The sequence below is a fragment of the Ixodes scapularis genome, unplaced genomic scaffold, assembly GCF_016920785.2.
Source record: "Ixodes scapularis isolate PalLabHiFi unplaced genomic scaffold, ASM1692078v2 PGA_scaffold1__304_contigs__length_218370807, whole genome shotgun sequence".
NCBI lineage: Eukaryota > Metazoa > Arthropoda > Arachnida > Ixodida > Ixodidae > Ixodes > Ixodes scapularis.
In genome coordinates this window covers 124,002,669-124,013,433 of record NW_024609846.1, presented here as the reverse complement: position 1 = coordinate 124,013,433, position 10,765 = coordinate 124,002,669, and the positions used below count along the sequence as shown (strand labels likewise).

The 10,765-nt window shown below is 48.1% G+C and overlaps 1 protein-coding gene across 1 annotated transcript; it reads left to right on the top strand.

Annotated features, from left to right (window-relative positions):
* Positions 1-566: 566 nt before the first annotated feature.
* On the top strand, positions 567-4,001 carry LOC115324557. Its single transcript, XM_040218314.2, has 3 exons — positions 567-1,011; positions 1,696-2,766; positions 3,882-4,001. The coding sequence occupies exons 1-3, from the start codon at positions 766-768 to the stop codon at positions 3,999-4,001; spliced, it is 1,437 nt and encodes a 478-aa protein (XP_040074248.2). The 5' UTR covers positions 567-765.
* The last annotated feature ends 6,764 nt before the right edge of the window (positions 4,002-10,765 follow it).

Sequence of the window (10,765 nt, the reverse complement as noted above, 5' to 3'; positions counted from 1 at the left end):
AAAGATTGTTTATTTAGCTTTAAAATTAGTTTTCTTGAGCCTTTCAACGGAAGACTGGTGTTTGTGAGGTGAGGATGCAACATGCAACACATTCAAGCTAGAAATTGAGCGCTGGAATTTCGTTTCCTACCCCTTTAAACAGCTGCAGTGCGGATAAAAGCTGCACTTCCACACCGATTACAAAACGGGTCGGTTCCAATAGCCCAGATCCCAAAACACAATTAGACTCTACGCCCCGCATGCAGGATTTTTACCTACCGGCGGAATCTTCCGATACCTCCCATTGGGACTCCAATTGCTGACGACAGCACCAAATTTCCCCTAACAAGCGTTGGGTTTCTCCAAAAGCAATAATAAATAGACAAAACAATACACGCGCCGTCGTCATGGCAACCGCTTGGTTAGGGGAAAGGGTGTGAGAAGTGTGGTCCCTCCTCTTCCTCTCTCTCACCCTCGGCAACGGAAGGATGCAAGTTCTTTCGGAGTTCAGAGCAGCCTCCAATCTTTGAACGAATTTGCATCCTATACATAGTTCCCACATGACGTCACTTCCTCGACTTCCGGCCGCCATTGACCGGTACTGAGAAGCAGACGCGGACGCTGCTGCTGCCGCATGTGCGCCGCTGAACGACTGGACAACGTCGGTTTGCATGCCCAGGCGGCTCGATCGGCTTGATGGCGAAAGCCAATGACCAATAGTTTTGTACCTCATACTTTCAGGAGCTTGTGGGCCCTACACGGGCTCGCTATGAGGCGAAGATTAGTATGTGCAACGGCGTCGATCCCTACACACTACGCGTGGAAACGAATACGACATCGGATGTGGACTTGCTTCCAGCCACTACACACGTGGACATTATTAACTATCTGGTCTTATCGACAAGCTACATTTCCCTGCTACAAATGAAGGCGTACAAGTCCTTAGAGGCCCACAATTACTTCACAAGCGGATGGGTGAAGAGCCTCACAACAATGCAGCTACCATCCAAGCGGATCGTCGTTCTGAGCGAGGCAAGTTGATCGTCGTTCCTTAATCTGCCTGCGTATGTGCGTCTGTGTATATTTGTTCGTGGCAAATTATAATATTTGTTCCTGTGCTGTAAAATTTCTCGCTAAAGGGTGAACCGCATGTAAGCAATTTAGCGAGCGACGAGGCAAGCGTAGGTGACAGGAACGAGGGTCAGCAACGAGTGACTGAGAGTTCTCACGATCGCTCGTCGCGTCGCTTGGTTCTGGGATTTCTCGAAATTGTCGCTCATCGCCCCGGTCGCTTGCTCCCATCACTTTCATAGGGTTTGCCTCAACGCGCGAGTGACCTACCGACAGTGAAGCGGGTTGTCATTGCTTGTTTCGTCGCTCGCTAAATTGCTTACATGCAGTTCAGCCTTAACGCACCGCCCGATCCCCACAAGTTGACGAGATCCATTTACTGTTGCACATGTGGTCAGATCTGAGTTGCACTTCCGCTTGAGAGCAAAAGACCGAGCGACGCGACAGGCGACAGTGAAAAATCTCCGTCGCTCGTCTCGTCACTCGCTACATCCCTTGCGTGCAGTTCAGCCTTTAATTGCAGGAAATGTAATTGTGAACACAAACTGACAAGTTCGCTGTAAAGACATAGACAAAATGTAAATTCAGTATATCAAAATAATACATGCGTATCGAGGAGTTTTTAATCTGTCACTTCATTCTTAGGTCAACCACTCTCAACGGCTGCAAGAGGCACCACTGAAGGCCTGGTTGCTGGCCGACGCCGACGGAAGCGTTATCACAGCGCACTGCACCTGCATGGCAGGAGCAGGCGAAGCCTGCGTGCACCTTGGAGCAACACTGTTCGCTGTTGAGACAGCAGTGCGTCTCAGGAATTCAAGAATGTGCACGGAGGAGAAGAACGTCCAGCTTCCTGCACACAGCCCGGGGACGCAGTACAAAAGGCTTCGGGACATTGACTTCTCATCTTCTAAAAGCAAAAATAAACAAATAGATGGGGTTCACCAGAGGCTGAATGCTGAAGTCGTGCCACTATTGCACCCAGTTGTGCCACCTGCTCCTACAGAGGAAGAGCTCAGAATCTTCCATTCCAGACTTTCGGATGCTGGAGCTGTACCTGCACTCTTCATGTTCCACCTGCAGTACAGTGGCAGGTTTGAGCCACCTTGCAGGAGAGAACCAAGCCTTCTTTGCAACTTGTTATGTGCAGAAGCACGATCGGTGGACTTGCCAGCTCTCGTTTCCCGTGCCGACAAGGTGCTGGCCGAACTTGTCGTCAGTGAAGAAATGGTAACGAATGTAGAAAAGAGCACACGGGCACAGTCCAAATGTGCAAGGTGGTATTCATATCGTGCAGGTAGGATTACTGCATCAGTAATGAAAAGTGTCTGTTCAACTAGTGTGACCCAGCCCTCAATAAGCCTTTTGAAAAAGATCTGCTATCCTGAACAGAATACCTTCACGAGTGCAGCTACAGCATGGGGTCTCAAGCACGAGAATGATGCAGTCGCTAGCTATGTTGATTTCATGTTAGAAAATCACACCGACTTCACTCATCGCAAAACGGGTTTATTTGAGCACGCAGCACCCCACATCGCTGCCAGCCTCGATAGTCTTGTTTGCTGTGCATGCTGCGGCAAGGGAGTTGTTGAAGTTGAATGTCATCATTCCTTAGCCATCAACACGATACAGCAGGCAGTAAATGACTCAGACTTCTGCCTAAAGGATGTCGACGGCAACCTGCGCCTAGAAAGGAAGCACCCTTTTTTCTATCAGGTACAGACACAGATGGCTGTATGTGGCGTTACTTACGCGGATTTTGTTGTGTGGAGTCTACTGTCAAAGCCGCACATTGAAAGAGTGCTGAAGGATGACACATCTTTTGACAGTGTCATTCCAACTGCGATAGTCTTTTTCAGATGTGTAATCTTGCCTGAATTGTTTTCTCAGCACTTCACAAGAAAATGTACTCCAAAGTCGAAAGCGAGCGTGAGCAGCTTTTGCTACTGTCAGGGACCCGAGGTGGGAAAGATGCTTGCGTGCAATGGCCATCACTGCAAATATGGTTGGTTCCATTACAGTTGTCTAGGCATAAAGCGTACTCCAAAACAAAGCAAGTAGTTTTGTGAAGATTGCGTTACTGCAAACAGTAGTCAACAGTGAATTTCATACCCTGCAGAGTGAACAGCAACCTCTGTACATTTATTGGAGGACGTTCGGTGAACTGTAGAGCTTGAGTGGCCTCGGTGCCCTCTCGTTAATAAAATGTTACAGTATCCACATCCTAACAACATTGTTTCCTTTCAAAATACAGAATCACCGATTCTAATGTGTCAGATGAAACCATTTACAAAATGTATTGATGTGACCAAGACAGTAGAATGCTCCATTGTCCCAGAGCAAAACCAGATGAACAACACAAAAAAAAAAAAAAAAAAAAGAAAATTGCACGAACCCCAGAACTCTTGCTCGGACACGAACAAACAACCCTGCATCAGCAACAGATCGACAAATCGACAGTATGCAAATTGAGCGTGTTTCTGACCGGGAAAGGGTGACAAAATGCTGACCCAAGCTATTACTCAGTTTCATCTTTTTTCTATATTAGCAAGCTTCTATCATTTGATGTACAAATGAAGGATGCCAACTTGCAAGAAAACCTTCATGTGGGTATTTTGGGGTATTCAGGAACCACAGATGGACAGAGGTTTGTAAGGGCGCAACAGACTCACAATTTTATTGAGAGGCGTAAACTGGTCTCCTGGTCTGCAAATGACAAAGTCAATTAGCTGAACAGCTTTCATGATGATGTACTTGTTGCGTACTAAGCCAATAACCCTTTCAACACGAATTCGAACGTTCGCAAGTTTTCGAGTACTTTCAATTTCTAGGGCCGACAGTTGCTTTTTGCCTTTAGTGAAGGCAGGAACATGCAGCTCTGCACAGTACAGGCTCAGAGTATCGGCAATATCAAATCCCCTGTCGGCGAGAACCACATCCGCTTGGGATAGGAGGTCGAGAAGGCCACAGTTTTCTATTATGTGTTTATCGCTCGTTCCACCCCAGGCTTCCGATATGTACAGTAAAACCTCGTAACAAAGTTGAAGGAGCGGTCGTAATTATTTCGTGATAACCATTAGTTTGTTATAGCCAATGTCCATTTCTTCCCACTATTAGCAAGCAAGGGGAATTATGATTGCTTTGTTATATCCGTTAGTTTGTTATATCCCGTTTTGTTATAACGAGGTTTTACTGTATGTGATAACACCTTGAGGAGATAATCCAATTAAAAGTTTCCCCGTGTTACTGTTTTTGTACTGGGACCATGTCTCACTTCTTGCAAGTAAAGAGGATGGTCGCTCTATTTTTATCTCGAAGCAGTCGATGACTGCCACCTTTGGCCCGAAGGAGTCAAAGAATGCCTGTGGCATTGTGCTCTGTATGTCTCTCCTAGACGGCCACACAATTTGGTACTTCAGTCTTCAGAATTCTGCGTGCAGCCGCTTTTCGAAGATTCTGCTTACCGTTGAATCTGAAACGCCAAACCTGTGAGCAAGATCTTGCACAGGAAAGTTCCATTTGAGCTTCAATAAAAACACGAGGAATTCCTGCAATTTCTCCAAGCCATTTTGTGCAGTGTGTTTCACGACAGACTCTACAAACTGGAAGACTGCAAATAGTACTGAAAAGCTACCAAGATAAAAAAGAACTTTTGCGTTGTCTTCACGAAGCGATGCTTCTGTCACTTCCAGCTGTTGCTTTTGCTTCGTAAGTGTGCGGAGCTCCGAAGCAAGTCTTCGGATGTCCATGTCAACTGCTCGTGGGTCCTCTTCTGTCAGGTCCGTTTGCATGGCAGCTTCTGCCATAAAACGGAAAAAAAAAACAGTAATTTAGTGCATCAAATTATATGCGAAAGGAATGTCATTAAACTAATCATAAATGGTAAATTTTTGGCACAAACCTCTGTTCGAGGCTGCTGAATCCACGGAACAGCTTGGAGGGGGAGAACCCCAATCAAGCTCGGGGTCCATGCTGCGGTCTAGAGGCGATGCATGATCTTGAAGAGACTGGCAGGGGGGTCTACTCGCCTCTGACTGGACCGCCTTCTGGCGTTTCTTCGAACGCTGGTACTGAGCTGATATCTCACCCAAAGGCTGCTCGCCGCGTTCATAACCAAGGTGCTGGGTCGGCGCCCAGTCAGGATTAGCGTGGTCCATGAGACTCGATGGTTTGCCTGGGAATGAAGAAACGTGAACTCTCGTCGACGAACGACGAAATTGTCCGTCGCGTCGCTCGTTTCTAGGTTTCCAGAAAGCATCACCCATCGCTGCTGCTCATCGCGACGTGCATCGCTTGCATGGCTACGACGAGCCGAGCGACAGCGGGTCCTGTTGCGTCGCTCACATGTGATTCACTGATCCCAGCATCTGAACTAAACTCGACGTGTCCGCAGCCAACACCACAGAATTACGGAAACGCGGCTACAGCGATAAAAACAAATACAAAAGCAGCGGTTGCAACTTGCTCGTCAACTGTAAGGAGTTTCGATCGTCAAGCATTGGAACGTCGCGGCGTAAACATTACCTTGGCTGCTGCCCCGCAGGGGGCACCTGTGAAAGCAGGTGTTTGGAGAGTGGCGTCTCCACGGACCCCGACCCCCGCAGGGGGCACCTGCACCTTAGGTGCTAGGTGCTTGGTGAGTAGCGTCACCACGGACCCCAGCCACGTGGGCCACCATACCCGCACGCAGGGGGCACCTACTTTTGTAGGTGCTTGGTGAGTGGCGTCACTACGAACCCCGAGCCATGTGGGTTCGCCCACCCACGTCTGGCTGTGCGTGGCGTACCCGTGTCCGGGGAAAAGGGGACCCTGGTGGTTGAGCTGAGCCCGGGGTATGTTTGGACCCTTCGGGGCCCCCCGGGCGAGGCAATACACTGCTTTGACCCCTGCTTCTCGTAGACCGGTGACCTGGCTTGGCCCGACCAGGATGATTCAGTCAGTCGCCTCTTCTACCCTCTTCCTTCTTTCACTTTTCCTCCCACCTGATGTACAGGGGGAACAGCGCACTTGCAGAACAGTCATTCAAATCAACATACACACAAAAGAAAGAAACACTTACTCAGCGCTGACTGACAACTCTCTATATTTACACTTTCTCTTCTATTTGTGCTATATGCAAGGGCCAGGGAGAATAACTGGTCTTTTTTCTTTTCTTTCGATATGATGCTAAATAGTGAACTAAATTGAAATTAATGTAAAGCTAGGTAGTAACGCATGTGCCGTTATGTTTCGCAATGTTCTCTGCCTCGATAATTTCTCTTGTGAGCTTGTTATGGTGCTTGCCAAGCACGCCGCAGTTACTCAGCTGCACTGAGCACCCAGTCTCGACAGTGAATGCCTAGATGACCGGAGCTTTTGTTGGTGAATGTGTTGTTATGCTCTCGAAGGCGATCGTTCAGACACCTTCCGGTTTGACCTATGTACAGCTTTCCACAAGAGAGGGGAAAGGAGTAGACCACCTTTTCTGTACAAGGGACAAAGGTGTTCTTGCGCTTCTTTTTGCAGCCAACTGTTGTTATTGGTGGAGTATTTACCTTGCATAAGCTGTGAAGTTTGTTAGGAGCTGAGAAGATGACTTCCAAGTTTACTCGGTTAGCTATTTTCTTTAGTCCGTGAGAAAAATTATGAATATATGGCACAATGACGGGCTTCTTTGTTTTGTCTCTTTGCTTTTGTTGTGTGCTTAGGTCTTGCCTGCTTTCGTTGATGTGCTTTTCGGCCACTGATGTTAATAACGAGTTTGGGTATCCTGCGCGCTTTAGTCTTCCCCAGCTTCCCCAGCTCCCCAGCTTGCATTCAAACCCCCAGCTTTCATTCAAACACTGCTAACGCTTGCTTAGGTTTACGCTTAATAGCCCCAAAGAATATATTTTTCTTTTTTGCTCACTAGGGACAAGCACGTGCGCTATCTCGCTCTGAGGGAGTTTTTTTCCCTCAAGTACACGGCTGCGCTACGGCAAAGCACCTTCAATGATGGGCTTGTGTCACCCCTTGTCTCGTTTGGTTATTTTTTCTACGTGATATATCGTAACTCTTCATCGCTATGCAATTTTAATATTTAAACACAAGCCCATCACGCCTTAAACATTATTAAAATTTTCTCCTGAGTGGCCAAACAAAAATCCAGACCTCCCGCGCTGTATTTTTGTACTGAATGCCTAAAAATAAATTCTGAATGATGAAAGTAAAACTATATTCCGAACATATGCTTATGGGGTTACCTCGAACGTCGAACGGTACATCCTGAAATGCTCCTTGAATTGGGTATCCCCGTAGCGAGGGACAACATCGGAGACAAATCCCTCAATCCCCCGGATACGGTCGGAGTCCGACGGTCCAGCGGGATCTGCGGAAGTGTGTAGAGAGACACTGTCACGATAATTTCAGCCATTATCATGCATGCTTAACTTCACATATGACTTCTTTGAGGGCTCCAAGCACCTCGGTAACTCTTCATCGCTTGGTTCGTCTCTGCACCTCCATGAATTCTACAAAATCATCCTCCAAAACAACTTGGAGAAGCGCGTTGTCGGCGTCAACGTCTGCTGCCATAGCGCGTTTTTTTTTTTTTTTTTTTTTTTTGTTAGGGGCAGGATGTTTGCGCACGAATTTGACGGAAACGGAAATGCGCAAACACTGGGCCGCGCGGCGGCGCCCTTATTTCCCATCTAGTAGGCGCTCCGAGGACTCTGACTCGAGTTACTCTGTTCGGAGACGAAGGAGCCGTTACTGAACGCGCCCATTGGCTCCACAAATTCACGCCGAGCATGCAAGCACGCGGGTGGTCATGCGTCACCTTGATTGATGCAAAGTCGACCGAACATGATGCAGCTGAAAGCACGGACGGCACGCACGGCACGGACGAACGACGCACAGACGAGCAGAGGCCATGCAGAATGATGCTGAGGTGACGGCGTGCAGGCCACGACGGTGCAGGCAGGCAGGCAGGCCATACCAGGCGCCATTCATCACGTGGTTTTTGTGACGTAGTTCATTAACACTATTTGGTATTTTTAAGACCTTTAAATAGCTAAAGCATAACAATTAAAAAAAATAAATACTTTTGGGATAAAGAGCTCTAATTAATATTAACCAAATGACAGAGAAGCACCACGTAGCAGAGGGCATTAAACACACCATCTGGGCCGCAAATCGCCTTCTGTGTCCTCTTTTCACGCTTACTATATTAGTCTATGGGCGCTCCCCAAACCTCGGCAGTGCGCCTCTTAGGCCCGTGTCCCACTAGAGCGACATACAGAAACAAAAGACAACGACAAGCCTCAAACCAGAGTCTTTCGTGATTTGAGAGGCTTTGTAGAATAAAGGAGGCTATGCTCAAACACGAGCATCATGCACCCGAGAGTGTCTTTATTGGACTTCTTCCAAAACCGACGCACCCCATTGCGGCGAAATACCACGCAGTGCACTCTGGGAACTAGTTGGCCTCTCAGTTTCGGTTTCGACTGAGCAGATTCATCTCATGGTATCACGCCGCGACCAAACGCACTGCTTGCGTTTTCGATTATCTGACTTTTTTACGAATGTACAATATACTCATTCTGCAGCGATACAAAACGAAGGCCGGGGCACTTTCCTTGGTTCCCTAAACACCGGATATTACGAGTGCGTATGCAAACATAGTAAGACGTGGCTTAGTCACCTCATCTTTGAGTTCAATTTCAATAATCCCGTCTAGTACCAGTGAACTACAAGTGAAATTCGGTCACTCGGAGCATTACACGTATTTTGTTTGCCAAACGTCCGCTTCTTGTTACTTCATTGGGCGAAAAGCAAGCCGCATCCTCGCAGGAGTATCAAAGTTGAGCCCGGCGTTGACGCATGAACTTTTAAGCAAATGCAATAAATTCGACCTCACTACTGCACCAAAGCTACTATGATGTCTTCCTCGTGTCATCATATATCTCCCACTCAAATTTTATGCTGATAGAAGATTAAGTTTTCGCAAATGCTGAGATCGGTTAGCTACGACGGAGGCCCTAACAAGCGTCCTCTACTCCTCGCTAAGCCTTTTTGGACGAGCTTTTACTGACGCCCAAGAGCTGTGCCTGAACGGTGTGTCTGAAATTATCTCGGCATACTCAGGCAGGAAGAAAGCAAACACATAACAAATATTATGGCCATTAGCAACCGTTAAATGCACTTTAAATATTTTAATTGGTTTGGCGCACCGCATACGGGTTCATGCCCGTCCGGCGTACTTCTGGCGAATGGTGCGACATTTTTCACACAAGTGCTCGACTTTTGCTTTCTTAAAACGGTTTGTATGTGGAAATGTGCCTATACGATTGCAGGATAACTTTACGCGCATACGCGATGTTAAATATTAGTAAAATGCAAGTTGGTGGGGACTTCGCTTGGTGCAGTGCTGCGGGTCAGTACAGATAAGAGATAAGAAGTGTGTGATAATTGAGCTTTTCAATGGGGCCTCCGAGTTTTACCTCGCATAATTGCAAAAAGTAATATTTCGTCTATGGACGCATGAAACAAACAAACTTTCTGGTCAACAACACTAATATAAAGGCGCGAGCTCTATGTATGCATACTTATTGGTTGCTACAGCTTGTTTATTCGTACAAAAGCAAGATCCCCGACCTTCGCAGCATCGACATTCTGAGCACTGGCTCGTCCACATACCTCGAAACGCTAACAGAAAGGCTGTACAAAAATACAACAAGCATGTGTTAAGACAAGCTATACGTCTCGGGCTTGTGCTAAAGCTTTGAGGTCTGGCCATTTAGGTTAGTTTAGAGACCACAAATGACGCTCTCGGGACCAGAAAACATGAGATAACGGCCGTTAGTAGTCCACGCTGTGTGTAATCTCTTGTCGACGTGTCGATCGAAACCGAAACCATGCCACTCTCCTCCCTGGCCAACTAGTTCCCAGAGTGCAACGCGCGCCGTGTTGCATGCATGGCTTTATGGAAGTAGTCTACCGAACGACTAAACGCCTGCCAAAGGTACCATCGCGAGCATGCTGCATGGGTTTGAGGCTTGTCGCTGTCTTTTGTCTCTGTCTGTCGCTCTAGTGGGACACGGGCATTAGTACGCTGAAAGCTATCACCGCTATCTTTGCTGGCTCAGCGTGTGCGGTGCGGAGAAGCTCGCCGCACGCGCCGAGCAGGCAAAGATAGCGGTGACAGCTTTCGCTGCACTGAGAGGCGCACTGCCGAAGCTTGGGGAGCATCGAGCGAGGGGCATGAACACATCGGAGTAAGGCTCACCATAGAGTAATATACATAAGGTAAAGAGCGGACACTGCCATAGGCCCCAGCGGCCCAGATAGACCAGTGACCCCCGCAGGGGGCGCCTGTGAAAGCAGGTGTTTGGAGAGTGGCGTCTCCATGAACCCCGAGCCATGCGGGTTCGCCCGCCCACGTCTGACTGTGCGTGGCTTTCCCGTGTCTGGGGAAAAGGGCATCCTGGTGGTTGAGCCGAGCCCGGGGTAGGTTTGGACCCTTCGGGGCTTCCCGGGCGAGGCAATACACCACTTCGGCCCCCGCTTCTCATAGACGGGAGTCCTGGTAAGGCCCGGCCAGGATGATTCAGTCTAGTCGCCACTCCTTCTACTATCCCCTCCCTTCTTTCACCTTTGTCTTCTCCTTCTTTTCACTCTTCTCATTTCTCTTCTTTCCCTTTCAACTCCTTTGGTGGCAAGGGCTAACCTTGGGTGGTGACAGATACTCTCGTCCAGA

Coding starts and splice junctions, on each gene's coding strand:
- LOC115324557 (XM_040218314.2), top strand. CDS start 766: ATGTGCAACGGCGTCGATCCCTACACACTACGCGTGGAAACGAATACG. Junction 1,012..1,695: donor GGATCGTCGTTCTGAGCGAG/GCAAGTTGATCG, acceptor CTTCATTCTTAG/GTCAACCACTCTCAACGGCT. Junction 2,767..3,881: donor AGCACCCTTTTTTCTATCAG/GTACAGACACAG, acceptor TTCAATTTCTAG/GGCCGACAGTTGCTTTTTGC.